Source organism: Muscardinus avellanarius, assembly GCF_963383645.1.
Source record: "Muscardinus avellanarius genome assembly, chromosome: 1".
NCBI lineage: Eukaryota > Metazoa > Chordata > Mammalia > Rodentia > Gliridae > Muscardinus > Muscardinus avellanarius.
The window spans coordinates 40,897,620-40,916,343 of NC_137786.1; the positions used below are offsets into that span (position 1 = coordinate 40,897,620).

At 37.3% G+C, this 18,724-nt stretch overlaps 1 protein-coding gene across 4 annotated transcripts in view; it reads left to right on the forward strand.

The window, feature by feature from the left end:
- PARP8 (poly(ADP-ribose) polymerase family member 8) overlaps window positions 1–18,724 on the forward strand; it is a gene marked incomplete at both ends in the record, with an annotated part of 200,498 nt that overhangs the window by 155,610 nt on the left and 26,164 nt on the right. For 3 of the 4 annotated variants that reach the window (XM_080700491.1, XM_080700492.1, XM_080700489.1), the window contains 3 exons: window positions 11,670–11,762; window positions 16,023–16,148; window positions 17,799–17,864. In XM_080700491.1, the coding sequence (XP_080556617.1) occupies window positions 11,670–11,762; window positions 16,023–16,148; window positions 17,799–17,864 (285 nt within the window). The remainder of the gene's footprint in view (window positions 1–11,669; window positions 11,763–16,022; window positions 16,149–17,798; window positions 17,865–18,724) is intronic. The other variant, XM_080700490.1, reaches the window with a different exon arrangement.

Sequence of the window (18,724 nt, forward strand, 5' to 3'; positions counted from 1 at the left end):
TTCATTCTTTGCATGTAGGCATCCAGTTTACCCTGTCTCATTTGTTCAAGAGACTATTCTTTCTGTATTCAATGACTTTGGCACTCTTCTTGATGATACTATTTGATTATAGATGTATTACTTGTTTATTTCTGGACTTTGAGTCTATTTCCACTGATACTGTGCCTATTCTTAGGCTGTGAAACTGTTTTGAGTAATGCACCTTGTAGTAAGATTTGGGTCAAGAAGTATTAATCCTCTTTTTTATCCTTTTTTGGACTTTTAGCCATTTCGGATCCTTTGCATTTCTACATCAATTGTGAGATCAACTTGTCTTTTTTTTTTGCAAATAAAGACAGCTAGAATTTTATAGGTATGCATTGAATCTGGAAGCTAACTTAGAAACTATTGACATCAGGTATAGACTGAATGTTTATGTAGCCTCAAAATTCGTAAATTTGAATCCTCACTCCTATGTGATAGTGTATTAGGAAGTAGAATATTGTGGAGGTGCTTACATCATGAAGGTAGAGTCCTTGTGAACAGGACTCATGCTTGTGTGAAAGAGAGCTTCTGCTTTCTCATGCCACGTGAGGACATTGAGGTCCATCAGTGGTCTTAGAGTCACACTGGTCTGTGAATCAAGAAGCGTGCCCTCATCAAACACTGAATCTTCTGACACTTTGATTTTGGATTTCCCGGCTTCTAAAACTTTGATAATTAAATGTTTGTTATTTGTTCATAAGCTACTCAGTCTAGAATATTCTTTTAATAGCAGCGTGAATGGAATAAGATACATTCTTTGTATTAATCTTTCCATTCTATGCAAACGAGATATCTTTCCATTTATTTAGGCATTTAATTTTCTTCCAGTGCTATTTTGTAGTTTTGAGTATCCTACGCTTGAACTTCCTGGAATAAATTATTTTTAAGTATTTTATTCTTTGATGTTACTTCAAACAGAATTGTTATACTTCATTTTTTGATATTCTTACTAGTGTATAGAAATACAATTGACTCTGGCATGCTAACCTTGTATTCTGAAACTCAACTAAACTTATTTGTTAACTCTAATAAGTTATTTTTGGATTATTTACTGTTACTTTATACAAAATCATGTCACATGTAAATAGACATCGTTACTTTTTCTTTCCCAATCAGGGTGTATTGTTCTAGTACACTGTGTTTCTAAGGGCCTCACAGAGTAGCTGAGGCTGTCTACGAACTCGCATCCTCCTGTCTCAGCCTCCCAAATGCTGGGATTACAAGCGTGCGCCACTATGCCCAGCTGAACTTTATTTTCTGTGTGAGAGCTCTGCTTGTGGTTTCTGTTCATTTTTATTTGATACTATATTAACTTCTCCTTCATAATGTGAAAGATAGTTGTGCTAGACATAGAATTTTTGATGCACAGTTTTTTTGGGATGATTAGTTTCTCCTTTCTGTAGCACTTTGAATTCATGAATCCTTTTGCTTTCTAGTGGCCGGCCACCTGGCTGGCAGACAGACCGACCTTCCTTCCTTCCTTCCTTCCTTCCTTCCTTCCTTCCTTCCTTCCTCCCTCCCTCCCTCCCTACCTCCCTCCCTCCCTCCCTCCCTCTTATCCAGTCTGTTGTGGGTTTTTTTTTTTTTTTTGGTGCTACTGGGGATCAAACCCCTCTGAGCTATCTGAGCTACACCTTCAGCCATATTTTAGTTTTTGTTTTCAAACAGAGTCCCACTAAATTGGGAAGGGACTCATGTTGCTGAGCCTGGCCTTGAACCTGTGATCATCTTTTCTCAGCCTCCCAAGGGTGACAGGCTTCACCCTTTTCATCAGAAACCATGACCACAAAGCTGGGCAGAGTGGTGCGTGCTTGTCACCCCTGTGATGAAAAAGTATTATTTTGTTACTTAGTGCATCTCAATTCATGTTCTCAGTCTATTTTCCTGCCTGCTCAAATATTCTCTTAATTCCATTAGTGATTTTTAAAACTTCAGTTAAAACTCCCACCTTCAGAATTTCTTTTTGGCCGGGCGTGGTGGCGCACACTTGCAATCCCAGCACTCGGGAGGCTAAAACTGGAGGATCGTGGTTTGTGGACAGCCTCAGCTACTTAGTGAGGCCTTCTGCGACTTAGTAAGACCTTGTTTCAAAATAAAGAATAAAAAATAGGGCAGGGAGGGCATAGCTCCGAGGTCAAGGTCGAATGCCCCTGGGTTCCATCCCTAGACCCACCAAAAAAAAAAAAATAATAATAATAAATAAATAAATAAATAAATTTCTTTTTGGTTCATATTTACAATTTCTGTTGATGTTCTTTGTTAAGATTTTGTCTCTGTAGTTAAATATGATTCCCTTTATCTCTTTGATCATTTCATACAAAGCTGATATAAAGTGTCTAGTAAGTCCAACATCTGTGCTCTCTCTGGGACCCTTTCTATTGATTACCCTTGGGCCTTACTACTGTATTTCTTTGCATGAGTCATCATTTTTTGCTGAAAACAGAATGTTTCCAATCTGAAAATGCCACCACTCAGACTTCAGATCTTTGTTCTTTTTAGAGTCTATTTTGTTACATATTTCAGTTTTGTGTGTGGTTTCACCCCCATCCCCCACCCCCAGTTATTTTTGTATGATCTTTATTCATTGTCCTGCTATACCTACTTGGGTCTTGTTCATTTAGAAGTCAGCTCGTTGCTGAAACAGAATACCCTCCAGTTGTTGCCAAGGGCCTGTTGAGGATGGCCTTAATGCTCAGCCAGGCAGTTCACAATTCTACTTTAGGCTGTACTTCCTCTTTCCACAGAACCTTAAGAACAACCAGAGGTGAAGTCAAGGCCTTCCAAGAGCTTTCTTGAGCATGTACTCAGTCTTGAGCAAGCCCATGACCTTCTGTATTCCCAAGAACGTGTCTCAGCTTTTCACAGTCCGTAGGAACACTCGGCTTCCTAGACTTCTTCTGAACTTTTTGGTTGGTCTGTTGTTATCTGTCCCTTCAGCAGCAGGGAATAAAACACCAGCAGTCAATGTTTTCAGTCTCCACTCTGAGTATTGGATTTATTACTGGGTGTGTTCAGGTCAGACTCTTACTCTGAGATTGTCTCCACCCAGCATCAGACAGACCCAGTAATAGCATCCTTCTGAATGGGTTCTATTCTGTTTTCTCTAGCATCAGGAATGTGGGCTATTGTTCCCATCACTACCACTAAGCTGAGGAGTGGGAGGTGGGACTATGGTAAGTTTGAATGTCACACATTTGTCTTACCTAAGTACTCCTTAGGTTACTGCAAGTTCTTAGTTAATTTTCAGAATACAAAACTCATTATTTGCCAGCATCGTTAAGGCTTGTATTGAGTGGTGGAAATTTGGGTTCCTTGCTCAGCCATTGTTGTTGATATCAGTCTTCATATCAAAGTTTTAAATAAGCAGTACATTGTACATTTTAACATATCTGCATAGTAAAGTCCAGCTTTTGAATTTCTGGAAGAACAGAATGTGAATAAACTTAAAGATAATAATTGAGCTAATATTTGTTACAGGTAGCAGAGGAAAGGAGATCAGTGGGTGCAGTCTCCCAGCATTATATATAAACAGATTTTGCATATTGCTTCCTTATGTAGTTTGCACAAAACTAGTGTGGCTTCCATATTTTTGCTCCCATAATGCAAATAAGATTAAAATTCACAGACATTAGGCTTTTTTAATACTGCTTAGACAGTGTAGGTGGAAGCTGGGCTTGCAACCAAATTCTTCTGACTTCAGAACCCTGCGTCTTAAAAACTTATTGAAGGCTTGATAACTAGGAGGTGCCATGCTATACTCTGTGTGTGTGTGTGTGTGTGTGTGTGTGTGTGTGTGTGTGTGTGTTAATGGGAATTGATCCCAAGGGCAGTCTACCTCTGAGCTACCCCTCTCCACAGCCATATTTTTATTTTTTTATTTTTTATTTTGAAATAGGGCCTCTCTAGGTTGCTGAAAGTCATCTGACTTCTTGCTGAGGCCCTCAAACCTGCAATTTTTTTTTTTTGTTTGAGCCTTACAAGTACTGGGATTATAGGCCTCATGCCGAGCTTTTTGCTATACTTAAGAGAAATTTTTCCTGTTCTTAGGGATGTATTTGAAAGTATAAATCACAAAGCTTAGAAAGCAATAATTTCATTAGAATTTTTATATGTCAATATTTATATTTTAAGAGATGTACAATAGCTATTTTATTACCATAATCATTTCAGATTTTATGATTTATTGATTCACTTAATTTAAGAGAAACATATAAATTTTATTCTTACAATTCATATATTCTCCCCAACATTCCCCAGGTTCTGAATATCAAACCCAAAGTTTCATGCATGCTAGGCTTTTGATGTTTTAAGCAGGAAGATAAGTACCCAGAAATCAAGAAAATGAAAATCATAGAAACTTCTCATGTTCAGAGGAAGAGTTAATCAGAACAAACTGTCGCTTGATTCTTTTTAATAAGATATTTTATTTGAGTTGGGCACACTCGTTTTTTTCTTAATCTTTTTCTGTATTTACATTACAATATTTTTGCTGTTAATTTGAAAGTAATGTATAAAAGCTTTAATCTATCATTTCTTATGGGATAATCACTAGTCAACTGATATCAGCCCATATGACATGTTGCAAGCTGATAAATTATAACCCAGTGGATGATTAAATAGGTTAGATAAAACTCTGTTCTCTATAGGATTCTTATCTAATATAGTCTCACATTTTCCCCTCTTTTCTCCAAGTCAGACTTTCTTAAATAACACAAATGCCCCTTCCTCCTACTTCCCAAGGTCTTAAATTATTTGTGCTTCCTTGCACTGTTCTGTTATTCTACGTTACTCTAGGTTAGCACATTATACTTTCTGCATCACAGGCAATTAAAGTAATTATGAAGAAACACCCTGGTGCTCCAATTATCTTTTGTTTGTTTACAAAGTTTATAAATGTCACCGCCAGGTGAGTCCTGACAAAACCTTGGATCTACAGAACACTCACATTAACTTCCAGTCAACTGTAGTCCTGGATTTTCAAGTTGACAAAACAGTTGGATTATTATCAGGAATCCAAAGCAAAACTAAACGAGTGGTTCTCTCCATTTTGAAATCTACTAGAGTGTTAATGCAGCAAATTGTTTTAGAGGTGTTTCTAGAATGTTGATCCGTGTCTTCAAGTTTTCTGAAAAACAAGAAAACAAGAATTTAATGCCAGGAAGCCTCTCAACTCCCAGTTCCCTTGCCCTTTGCAATTGTTTATCTTCTGCTCTGACCCCTGCACATAAGCTCCTGAACTCTGCTGTAGAGAAAACTATGTGGATTAATGTTCCTACAAAACTGGACTTCTGCCGATGCTCTGCAATCACTCTGTGCGTCCCTGGTTAATGGATTTCCCCATTTCCCACATCATATGATGTGAAAATGATGATCTCATTGTCTTTTTCTGCCATCTGAAAATGTCTTGAATTACTTTTTCTGAATACTTTGATCAGGCTTGAGATGCTAGTCCAGTTGTTTCCAAATAAATATAGTAGGAAGAATGGCACAGACAACAAATAGAGGAGTAAAGAGTTTTCTGTGAAGAGGACAGGGAAGGGTAAGAGGCAAAACACCTTTGTAGGCAATGGAGACCCTGGTGCCCTGCAGCTGCCATTTGGACACTACTTGAGCGTAGCCCAAGCCATGCACCATCAATTGCAAACTGCTTTTTCCCGGAGTCATGTGATCTGCTGGAAGAGAGGTGAAGGTCACCCCTGGGAGTTTGAGACACTACCCATCAACCTACATGAGAAAGGGAAGCTCCCAAAAGAGGAGGGTTGCCTGGCTAGAGTGGTTGGTCTAGGGCTTTATATATTTCTGAATTTCCTTTTCCAGTTGGGGCCTCAGAGAGTTTCCTGGGATTTGCGTAGTATATTTGCATATTGTCCTTTGAATTTCTTTCTCTCAATTGGTGTTCCAGACACTGTTTCCTGGACTCTCCTGGGATTTCTTACCAGCAGGAACAACTGAACTTTCGTGAAGCTCTGGTCACTTTCAATAGGCTTTTGATCTCATAGCTTTTCAGGACTTTTGGAAGTTAGTTATCTGTTGTTTCTTAGGAAATGAAGTTTTTCTACCTTGGCCCTTTGGTCCGTCTGCCCGTCTCTTTCTACCTCATCAGTATCAATCCTACTGAAGCAAAGTTAACTGAGAACCTTTATTTTTGTTTATCTACCTTGCTGTCAACCTTACACCAATGTTTGTAACTAAGGTTTTTATTTCTGGAGTGGAAGTAGTAATATCATTTGGTCATATTTTGAGGAATTCACATGAAAATACGTGAGAAACTGAACACGAGGGTAAACCTAGGTATTATCACTTTACTTTCTAAGAGTAAAATAGCTAAATTTTTTATTTAGGTCTGCCATTAATATTTGAAGAATGAATGACAAAGCTCATTCAATTAACTTATACTCCTCTGTCTAAGCCATTGAAATTCAGATTTCAGGTTCTAAACAAGCTAAGCTAAAATCATAATTATGCCAAGAAACAACTGGTTCAAAGAAGTGGTTTTTGAAAAAACACGCAACTGAGTAGAAATTAATTTCTACTGCTTGATTTTATTTTTTCATGTTTTATTTGTGGTATTGAGGGTACTTAGGATAGAACCCAGGGGCATTCTACCTCCGAGCTACACTTCCAGCCCTGCTGTATTTATTTGAAACAGGGTCTCACTAAGTTACTGAGGCTGGCTGTGTGAATCTGAAATCCTCCTGTTTTAGTCTCCCCAGTACTGGGATTACCGAAACATTGCCACCATGCCTGGCTATGTACAGTTTGACTTTAATGCTCAGTTGACATCTTTGTTGTATGAGACAGAGACTGCTGTATGTCCTGGCTTGCTCAGGCCTGTTCTGCCTTACTGTGCATCTGCCTTGGTCCATCTGACATTTCTGTCTTAATGGACAGTCAGCAGGAAATCCAGAGCATTGACTACAGAACAGGAGATACAGAAAATTAAACTATTGTAGGTTTTGTGGCTCTTAGATATTAATAACATTCTTATATTTTTATACACTAGTTTTTAAATTGGAATTTGTAATTACTGATTTTTATTTTTGTAACAGCAAGACTTTAGCAATAAATTTAGGTTTTGATAAACTATGGGCACAAAAACAAAATGCATAATATACTTTCTTTAGTCTTTTTTCTTGAATGCTTGCATTTGTATACACATTGAGTTAAGCAATTATGGAGACTGATTTTATAGTTTATCTTATATATGTTTTTAATTAGACAATTCCCTAATGCCTTAAGGACATTTTACAAACCTTATCTCACTTAATTCTTTTATCAACTTGGAGAGCTGGGTGTTAATTTTGGTACTGGTGGTTTAACCCAGAACTATTCTACCTCAAAGCTATATCCCCAGCTCTTTTGTTGGTTTGGAAACAGGGTCTTTCTGAATTACTGAGGCTGGCCTTGAACTTGGAATCCTTCTGTCTCAGCCTCCCAAGTACTGGGATTACAGGCATGTGTGGGATTTCCAGCATAGATGTTATTTTTATTTCCACTTTATAGTTAGGAAAACAGCTGCATACATGTGTTTCCACTGGAAAAAGCTCCACTTTTACATATTTTCCATATTGGGCTTACATGAAATGTTTTGTTTGAACAAAAAGACCATAGCAAGAATTTTTGAAAACCATGCCGACACCACGCTTATCTCACTACATAAATACATGGCTAAATTCTCTAGAGTAGTAGCATTTCTATTTTCAGTAAAGGGTAATTTAAATTCATAGAAAACACAAATTTTCTAAAATAAAGTTAGGTTCTAAAATATTCTGTAGGGCTTAAAAACATTCCTTGAAGCATGTTTTTATTTCATGTAAATTTCTTTGCTTCAGATAGAATTAAAAACGTATTCATCTTAGCTGAAAAGGTATAAAATAAATCATATTGTAGGGATGCATATAAAAGTTACCCTTGCTTTTAAATGGTGTATAATGAATATTGTATAGGAAATATATTATGCATGTATTGGTAATGGAGTGACTCACTCTGGCTTTTACAGTCTCAATTATAGGGATTAATTGCCTCAAGGCAGTGTAATAATATGTTAATAACAGTAAAATAGTATTTTAAAATGGAAACTAATTGATTTATTGTAAACTAAAAAATGAATTAATACCTAATGATACCCTTGGTTATATTTAGGCATTCATACTTTGTATGAATGTAAAATAAAACCCATCACCACACTTTTGTGGTAATGGGTGTGAATTGACTCTACTATTTGGAATTGATGCTGGTGTTTTCAGTGTAAATCACACAGTCATAAAAGAGTTTGTCAAGGTTGGGGGAGCGGTTAGATGGAAATCATTTCCAGAGGGGGTAATTTAGTCCCCCACACACCTGCTTATGTTTCATTAGAGAAGAGAGGTTCAGCTGCTCATCCTTGAATAGGCTGTCTTTGCTGTGAAAGGGGACACCTCATCTTCTTCACCTCATGAAATTTGAGAATTTTCTTTGAGAATTTTTTTAGTGCGCCATCTTGTGTAGGCATTTTGAACTTTCAAATAAAATATGAATAAAGGGGATTACTCCTGTACAAAAATAAACATAAATATACAGCTACTTTTTTGAAAATTGAACTGATTTACATTTTACATCTTGACTAGCACTTGAACTTTCTAATAGGACCAAGCATATATCATAGGATTGTTATTTAATTTTATTTCGTGGTACTGGTGATTGAACCCGGGCGCATTCTACCTCTGAGCCATACCCTCAGCCTTATTTTATTTTTCTTTTGAAAAAAGGGTCTCACTAAGTTGTAAAGGGCTTTCTAATTTTATGAGGCTGTCTGCAAATTTGCAATCCTCCTGTCTCAGCCTCCCAAGTACTGGGATTATAGGCATTTGCCACCATGCCTAGTTTAGTATTGTTATTTTAAAATTTCACTAGCATTTTCTTAGTATGGTGTTAGCATGATATATAAATTAATGAAATTATTACCTATGTAGTTTCTATGTTAGAAAAGGGAAGGTAAAATTATTATAATAAGAATGCAATGTATAATTTTATCCCTATTTTTTTTAGTGTGATAGCAAAATGCTCTGATTTTTGCTTCCAAAAAGGTTTTCCAGCATACTTGGTTGTTGCCTGTTTTTCTCCTTCCAACTGTTGTAGTACCAGGATATTGCAAGAAATCAGCCTCACACATTTTCAACTAAAAATATTCGGAAAGAAAAGAGGTGTCCATGGCATAATCACATCCTAGTTTCATTATAAGTATATAGGTTTATAATTTAAAATAACAGGTTAGTTGACAAGTTCTTATGATTTTGACCTTTAGATGCTAGAAAATAAGTCTTAGAGCGGGATGAAATGGATATAAAGAATGCATTACAGAAAGTAAGTACTGAAAAATAGAGTGAGGTTTCTGAAGTTCCTAAAAACATTTTGAGACCACATCAGGATAGCCCATGAATCCCTAGGATTGGTGATGATAATGTGTCGTGATATGTAAAATTAACTGTGTCTATCAAGCCAGGTGTGGTGGCGCATGCTTGTAATCTCAGTACTTAGGAGTCTGAGACAGGCAGATCGTAGGTTCGTGGCCAGCCTCTACTAGTGAGGCTCTCTGCAAATTAGTGAGACCCTTTTTCAAATAAAGAATAAAAAAGAGAAATGATGGTATAGCACAGAGGTAGAAAACCCCTGGATTTAATCACTAGTACCACTAAAACAACAACAAAAATTGTGTTTATCATAGTTGAAAGAGGTTTTTTTTTTATGGTACTGGGGTGGAACCCAGGGCTTTTCTACCTCCGGGCTATACTCCCAGACCTATTTTTATACTTTTATATTTGGAAACAGGGTCTCACTAAGTTGCTGAGAACCTCACTAAGTACCTGAGGCTGGCCTCAAACCTGTGCGATCCTCCTGTCTCGGCCTCCTAAGCGCTGGGATTACAGGCATGCACCCACCATGCCTGGCTCAAAGAGGTATTTTTCCCCCCCGCTTAAAATAACAAATTGTTAATGAAAAGGTAGTTTCTATTGTTATATATCCTGAATGTGTGTGTGTGTGTGTGTGTGTGTGTGCGTGCGCGCATGCCCATGCATGTGCACTTAAGTATATTTATACACATACATGTAGATAATAAAATAGATATAGTGGGGTGTTTAATGAAAATGAGCACTAATGAAATTAATCATTACATTTTTTACTAAATAAGCCTTATACTGCTATTGAGCTTTGAGATGGATGGATTTTAACCATAAAAAATTGATGGGATATTCAAAACAAAGAATCTTCTGTCGCTATTTATTTTCATAGTGAACTTGGGTCATTGACACATGAATAAGTTTCTAGAGCCCTATATGTTTTCTAATTATTTCTTCTCCTTATATTATTGTTCTACACATTTACTTTATATTCAGAACCAGTATAGCATTTGACACTATGGTAAATATTCAGTAAGGAGCCATTACTCTTACTTCTAATCATATCATATTCTTAGCTTGAGAAAGTGCTCGGAGGAAACTGTGTAATGTCCATGAGAGAAATTGAGGTTGTAACATAACATGTATACAGATAGACACACAAAGGAATAAAAAATAATAATAAGCTAAACATTGAAGGACAAAGAAAAGGAGTTGAATTGAATAATCTGCTCTGTGTTTATCCAAATGTATATGGCAGTGTGTGCAGCTTGAATCCAAATGGGTAACTTTCTCCACTTATTTCCTCCCACAGTTCCAATGTTGCTGAAATGAAATCAGACTGCACTTTTAAGGTTGACAAATGACAACAGACCCCTTTCTTTTACTTCTTACATTCTCTTTAGGGGCAAGTCAACCAGAAATGCTTCTGATCATTCAGGTTCCCTGCCCATAAAGTCACACCTAGGGGCCTGTTCTGAACAGAAAAGATGTTCAGAAGGGTGCCATACTTCCCCACCGGCCACGCAGTAGACAGAGCCATCCTCTGAAAGTAGCTAACAAATGCCCGTTGTCCATGGTGCAGAGACGCCGTGGATTGCATCGCGTTAGGCTTCATCAGCCACCTAATGCAATGGAACTGGGGAGATAAGATAAATCAAAGGGATGGCACTGTATTAGATGTGAAAGATGAGAGCTCTTCCAAAGTAATTGCAGAGTGTATATTTCAGTGCTGTTGACTTCAGGAGGTTATTGAAGTCAAAAGTCTTTGCAACAAAACCAATCTTTCAAGAGCTGCGTAGCAAGTAAGCAGAGTCATGCTTATTTTTTTCCAAATAAACTTCCTAGGGAAAAGTGGACTCCTCCTTTGTATGTTTGTGTTGTATAGCTTTGGTGTATAGCCTCATTTTTTATTATATCACCAGGTTAGGTATTTTCTTATTAAAAACATATTTCAAGTGCAAATGTTTATTAAGCAAGAGAGATGGATTTTCCTACTTAACAGTATTTTTATTGCTACACTGTTCTTAATGAAAGTGCCTAAAATTAGCTGAAATGGATCATTTCTTGTCATTTGTGATTCTTTAATAATAAATGACTCCTATTAATTGTTACCTGAATTTAAGAATTTACTTTTTACTGAGTAAAGTATTATGATTTCTTAATGTTCTAACACTTTGTGCCTTCATTTATTACTCAAGAAGTACTATATCTAATTCAGAAAGTGTGAGATGGGAACAATGCTATAATCGACCCCTGTTTCTGTTGTAGCCTACTGTGTGTGAGCGAGAGCTATGTGTCTTTGCATTTCAAACCCTGGGAGTAATGAATGAAGCTGCTGATGAAATTGCGACTGGGGCACAGGTACTGACTGACTAATTGTTTCTTCTTTGGCCTTGTAAAATGTGTTCTAGTCTGCTAGTTATCCCTGCTCTGCTATTCTTTTGGGGGCATTATTTGAGAGCTTATGAAAGGCAAAGTGGCACCTGATAGTCTTTAGATGTAAACTGAATTTTCTCTCTTCATCTCATGTGTGTTTTGTCATTTTGTAGTTGCCAAATTTAGTTTGTCTTAAGGATATTTATCATTTTTTCTTATATGGGGAAATTGAGATACCGATGCCCTTGTGTATGCTTTATGTAACATGTATTTGTAATGTTATACTGCCGTAAAATGGAAGTCAACTTATTTTTAAAACTTAGGTAAAAAAGATAATCAGAAGAGCATAAACTAGAAAGAACATTCAGTTTTATATATTAGTATAGAAAGGATAGAAGGGATATATAAGAACAAAGAAAAACTTGAAAGAAGGGAAGCAGGACCTGTTTCTGCAAAGTAAAATCAAATTATAAAGATGCAAAATTGCATTGTTTCATGCTGTTTTCTTAAAGTTTACTTGTCTTTTTTGTCACAAGAACTTGTCTAAATTACTAACTTATCTATAAGAAAAAACTAGAAGAAAATGTCAAATTAATAAATGTTTTATTAATTAATAAGAGGTTAGAGCAACCATATATCTAAGCATATTATGCAGTGCTTATCAAATTTTAACAAAATGTAGTACTGTAAAAGAACATAATGGCAGATTATCCCTAGATAAGTTATTATAAATATATGTTAAAGGATGTATTACATTTTCATTTACTAAAGAATTATTTAGAAAGTAGGGTAGAAAATGTGAGCCTGTGATGGGGGAGGGAAATCAGTTTAGCTCTTTACCTCATGCTTTGCACAGAAAGAGACTCCAGATTTCTTGAGTAGTTTGTTAAAACATTATTTATTGACTAGAGGAGAGAAGAATTAAGCATGCCCATCTTGGATCAGTATATTAGTGTATGCATTTATGTACCTATTGGAAATCATAAAGAGATACTATTTTAAAACATATATCCAGTGAAAAATAGTGAACTATGAGCCCAGTGTGGTGGGCCACGCTATAATCCCGGCTACTCAGGAGACTGAGGCAGGAGGATTGCAAGTTGTAGTATACCTGGGCAATTTAGCAAGATGCTGTCTCAAAATAGAAAAAAGGCTGGGAATATAGCTTACTGGTAGAAGGCCCTTGGTTTCAATCTCTAGTACCACGGGTTTGGGGGGAAAGTATGCAAAAGCTTCTTTTCCACAAACATAATTATATAAAAGTACAACACAAAAGAAAAACATGAGATTTACAACAGGTTAACAGAAGACATGAATGCAAAATTACAAAATGTACATTTAGTAAAGAAACCTGAGATAATATTCAGCTTCACAAAAAAGTTGTATAATGAATTTTAATCTTTTATTTATAAACGTCACAAAGATAGATGGGAAAAATTATCACACAACAATATTCTTTCAACAAGTATGGGATGCCTTCTATATAAAAGGCCTTTAGGAGGTGACAGTGCAACAGCTAATTAATATAGATACTTAAGCGTCGAGAGTTGATATGCCACTTAACCTAGTTATTTTACTCATTAACTAAACTAGGAGGCATCCACCTGATAAAATACTAAAGACAATGTTCTTTATATGAAGTGTTACAAATGAAAACGTACTACCAACAGCAGAACAGGGTCTTAATGTGTTGTGGAAAAAATAATCTTCCAATTAAAATAAAATTTAAAATTAGAGTTTGGTATTGCTCTTATAACTAGCATATATAGACTTGCTTATTTAAGTCTCCAGTAATCCATAAAACTAAAAAATATCAATCCTTATGTGGCTTTTCAAATGACTTTGACCATTGACAGTGATTTTCTTCCCATTTCTTTCTTTAAAAAAAAAAATGTTCTCATCCCTTGGAAAGAATACTATTAAAAATCAAAGCCCTTTAAGGTATGCTGATATTTATAGATATATAAGAAATATTAAAACATTACATGATGGCATGCATATGATGAAAAGGAGGGAGGTATATATGCATTTGCATATATTTAAAAAGTCTTCAAGTAGTCCAGTTAAAATTTGTGCATTTTGCCGAATGTAAAATTTGCCTCAAATAAAAGAGTTGAACCCTAGGAATGGTAAATTATTAAATTAGATGGAAAATTAACTACCCTAACATTAGGATAGTTAAATAGAAAAATAGTTGACTTTTACCTTCTATTATCATTACATCAGAACAATAATGGTTCTTAAATAGAAATTAAATTAAAGTTATCTAGTGCTAATTACAAACTTAAGTGCTTGATCAGATAAATTTACCGATTAACTGTAAAGATCAGTAAAGGCCAGAGAATGTATTCTTACTTCAAAGAGGATTTTTTTAACTACTCCAGTTTGTAAAACATGTATCCAATATTGTTCATAATCCTAAAGGTGACATGGGAATGACTTTTTCCTAAACAGAGAGCAGCTCTACCTCAGTAATTGCATTGCATTTGTTGACCCTGCCACTGACAGTGCCCTGGGGGACACAGGGACACAGACACATTCCTCAGTATTGCAGAAGACTGGGCTGGGGCAGCAGCATCCTTGGTCCAAGGGGCTACTAGTCTATGCCACCAAATGCCACCTCACTGGAGCAGCTCCATTTAATTTGTGTGCAGTAGTACGTCAGAAACATTGGGTGCTACATTTCTAGTGTTCTCTCTCTGCATGCGTCTCGCAGATGTCTAAGTGTGTACTCTGAGCTTTTTGATTGCTCTAGTGTTGCTAATTGGCAAAGGTTCTGGACGTTGTGAAGAGACAGGTATTTTGTGAGTACACAGACAACATAGTGAGCCCTCTTCCCATTAGGTCACAGTGCCGTGCCACTCACAAAAACAGGAGGGCCGGAAATTGTTCAACCCTGATTATGCACTTGTAAAATAACTGCTTAAAAACTCACTAGAAATAGATTTCTCTTTTCATGTCCACATTTGGATGTGTCGGTTCAGATGAATACCTTCCATTTACACGGAATCTATCTTCTTGATTCAGTTGCCAGAAATATAGTACGTTGTTTTGGAACCGGGGACGGGAACTGTCTTCACTAATAGATAGTACTGTCTCTTAGTATATTGTGCAAAAGAACCATGGTTAACATAGGAATAAAGCACATTAAGAGTCATTAAGGCCAAGCCGGGCGTGGTGGCACACACTTGTAATCCCAGTGCTTGGGAGGCTGAGACAGGAGGATGGCACAGGTTTGAAGCCAGCCTCAGCTACTTAGTGAGGCTCTCAGCAACTTAGTGAGCCCCTGTTTCCAAATAAAATATAAAATAGGTCTGGGAGTATAGCCCAGAGGTAGAAAAGCCCCTAGGTTCAAACCCCGGTACCCAAAAAAAAAAAAAAAAAATAGAGTCATTAAGGCCTGTGACAGAGGAGAGAGGGAAGAGGTAAGATGGTGTCGGGCAGTTTGCTGTGCTAGAAGTATGCCAGACTTCCAGCATGTGTGGCTCCTTTCCTTGGAACATCTCTCTGGACAAGGGTGTCTCTCCCTTCCTGACCACATTCAGGCTTCTGCTCAGAACCACCACCTTCCCTAGCCATTTTAAGACACCACTCTCCTCTGCCCTGCTCTCTAATGCCTATGATATTTGTATCTCATTTAACACTACCAGAAAGTCTATCAGAGTGCGGTCTTTTAACATTTCGTCACAGGTCTTCACCAGATGATGTCTACCGAGGATGGACTAGTCTTTCCTGTTTGTTCTTACTATGGGACCTAGAACAATGCTAGTATACAATATGTATTCTTGACAAAGACAGCACATTTTTATTTAAAATTAAAATATGAATAACCTGAACCAGCACATCCTTTATATAATAGTGGAGTTTGAGCCAGGTGTGGTGGCACATGCCTGTAACCCCAGGACTTGGGAAATCGAGACAGGAGGATTGCAGGTTTAAGGTCAGCCACTGAAACTTAGCGAGGCCCTTAGCAAGTTAGCAAGAAAGACTGTTTAATAAAAATTAAAATACTGTAGCGGCAGAATGCTCCTGGGTTCAATCTCTAGTACGCCCACTCCCCCCAAAATAAAGAGTTTTCAGTTTGGACTAATTTGATCTAAAGTCATGAATTATGGATTGGAGAGTTTGGCAGTGGCCCTGGGGCTGCCTGATTAACTTAAACTACCATGAGGGAGAAACAGGTGCAAAGGGCGTGGTGACCCCGAAGGACACTAACTATGTCCTGTGGTCCTGTGTGTGTTCAAGGTGGTGGATCTGCTGGTGTCCATGTGTAGGTCTGCATTGGAATCTCCGAGAAAAGTTGTTATTTTTGAGCCATATCCTTCTGTGGTAGACCCGAATGATCCTCAGATGTTGGCCTTCAACCCCAGGGTAAGTAGTTACACTAGCTTCTGATAACAAGGATGGGGATTTTCCTCTCACCAGATTTCCAGCTTTCTAAATGAATGTCTACATCATCAGCCACATCCATGATTTTTTTTTAAGTTAATTGTATACTTTCGGGGATTCTAACTTATGTAGCCTCATTTTAAATTTTAAGGAGCATGAGGAAAGGGACAAATTTTTCTTTTTGTTTGTTATTTTACTTTAGTCCCATCATCCCCTTTCTTTTCTCCTTCCCTGGCTGTGTGGAGGTTAGTGGAAGTTGACTTGGAATTGTTAGTGACTGGTGCTTCTTGAGAAAAATGTTTTATAAATATTTGTGGGGATTAGACAGAATCCTTCCGAAGCAAATTTTTCAAATTGCATGACAGCTAAAGCTTCTTTAGTTTACATTATTATTCATCTACAAATCACTTTCTAGAAATGACTATATAGTATTTCCTTGGAAGATCTTTCCTTTGTTCCTGTGTGGCAGCATTGCCCATATTTACACTATGCTTAGTAAAAAATTAATCAGCTGAGTATATGCTGTCACTTCTCCATGCCACACATTCTTTCAGTGACAATATTCTTTTTTTTGTGTGTGTGGTACTGGGGTTCCTGGAAGCCCTTCTACCTTTGGGCTACACTCCAAGACCTATTTTCATATTTTTTATTTGGAAACAGGGTCTCTTAAGCCAGTGCGGCTGGCTTCAAACCTGCACGGTCCTCCTGTCTCCGCCTCCCAAGCATGGGGATTACAAGTGTGCGCCACTATGCCCGGCTCAGTGACAACATTCTATTAAAAAATTAAAAAATAGCCAGTGTGGTGGTACACGCTTGTAACCTCAGTACTTGGGAGGCTGAGACAGGAGAATCACAGCTACTTAGGCCCTCAGCAACTTAATGAGATCCTGCTTCAAAATAAAGAGTAATTTAAAAAAAAAAGCTGGGGGTGTAGCACAGAGGTAGAATGCCCCTGGGTTCAGTCCTCAGTACCAATAAATAAATAATTAAACAAACAAACAAATAAAAGCAGTTGAGAGATTTGAAGATAATTTTTATATTTAAGAGAAGTTCTATGCTTACTCTTTTTTTTTTTTTTTTTTTTTTTTTGGTGGTACTGGGGTTCCTGGAAGCCCTTCTACCTCCGGGCAACATGCCCAGACCTATTTTTTTATACCTTTTTTATTTGGAAACAGGGTCTCTTAAGCCAGCACGGCTGGCTTCGAACCTGTGCGATCCTCCTGTCTCTGCCTCCCAAGCGCAGGGATTACATGCATGCGCCACCATGCCCGGCTTATGCTTACTCTTTTGTTTATATTTTTTTAGTAGTAAAAGCCAGATTCAGGAGCCCAATATTTTTAGTGTATTTTGAGAACCCCCCACCATGAGCTGAACATGATTTTGTGTGTTTGTATATAAAGAATGGCACTGTTTCTTTCTTCTCCCCTCTGACTCTAGTTATAAGCCCTACATCCTCCAACCACCTTATTATAGTCTTCTCTTTTATGTACATAAAACAGTCATTGCTTTCACACCGGCTCTGATGAAAAATTTATGGATAGAAATAATCTGTTTCTGTAGTGATATGTCGACTCACAAAGGCATGCAAGTGACTGCTATTTTACTTTGGTTTTTACTTTCCTCATTATGCAGAAGAAGAACTATGATCGCGTCATGAAAGCCCTGGATAGTATAACTTCTATCAGAGAAATGACACAGGTATGTACGCCATCCGTGCTCTCGTACAGTTCAGTTTGTTTGCGTAAGGCCGGATTGAAAAGATGTCTAAGTATATCGACCATGTAGTGAAATGTTAGATTCTTCTATTATGTGCAGTAGAAGTAAAATTGTGAAAGAATTCTCCCGTATTAGGATCTTTTGATTAGATTGCATCTGTGTATTGGCATAATGATAGTGAGTCTGGGAGGGCGAGCGCATCATTATAGTCCTGATGTTCTGCTTCAAACTCAGGCAAGAGACTTGGGCACATGTAGGCACCTTGGGCTACTTTAAAAGTGGTTAAATTTAGTACTGTCGACTTAAATTTTCAACCTTAATCATAATGTTAAAATTAAAAGAAATATTTTAAGATGCAAATTTTGCATACGTATTTTAGATATGATACAGAATCTAAAATTCCATGACAGTATGAGGAATTTTTTCTTTGTGTGTTTGTTTGTTGCTTTGATTACTGAGTATTGCATCCAGAGACATACACCCCCAGCCCTAATTTTATTTTATTTTTAGAAACAGGGCCTTGCTCAGTTGCTGAGGCTTTCCTCTAATCTGTGCTCCTGTCTCAGTCTTCCAAGTACTGAGATTACAGGTGTGTGCCACCACACCTGACTGAGAGTATGAGTTTATGTTTATGGCCACTAGGAAAAGTTTGACAAGCAAGAGTCATTGCTGGTTATGAAAATCTACCACACCCCCCCGGGTAGCACTTTGAAAAGTCACATGCTATGAAATTATTGAGCCCTTTTCACTAACAAGATTTGAATAGAGGTTTAAGTGCATCACTGTAAGCAGGGCGTGGTGGCGCACGCTTGTAATCCCAGTGCTTGGGAGGCTGAGACAGG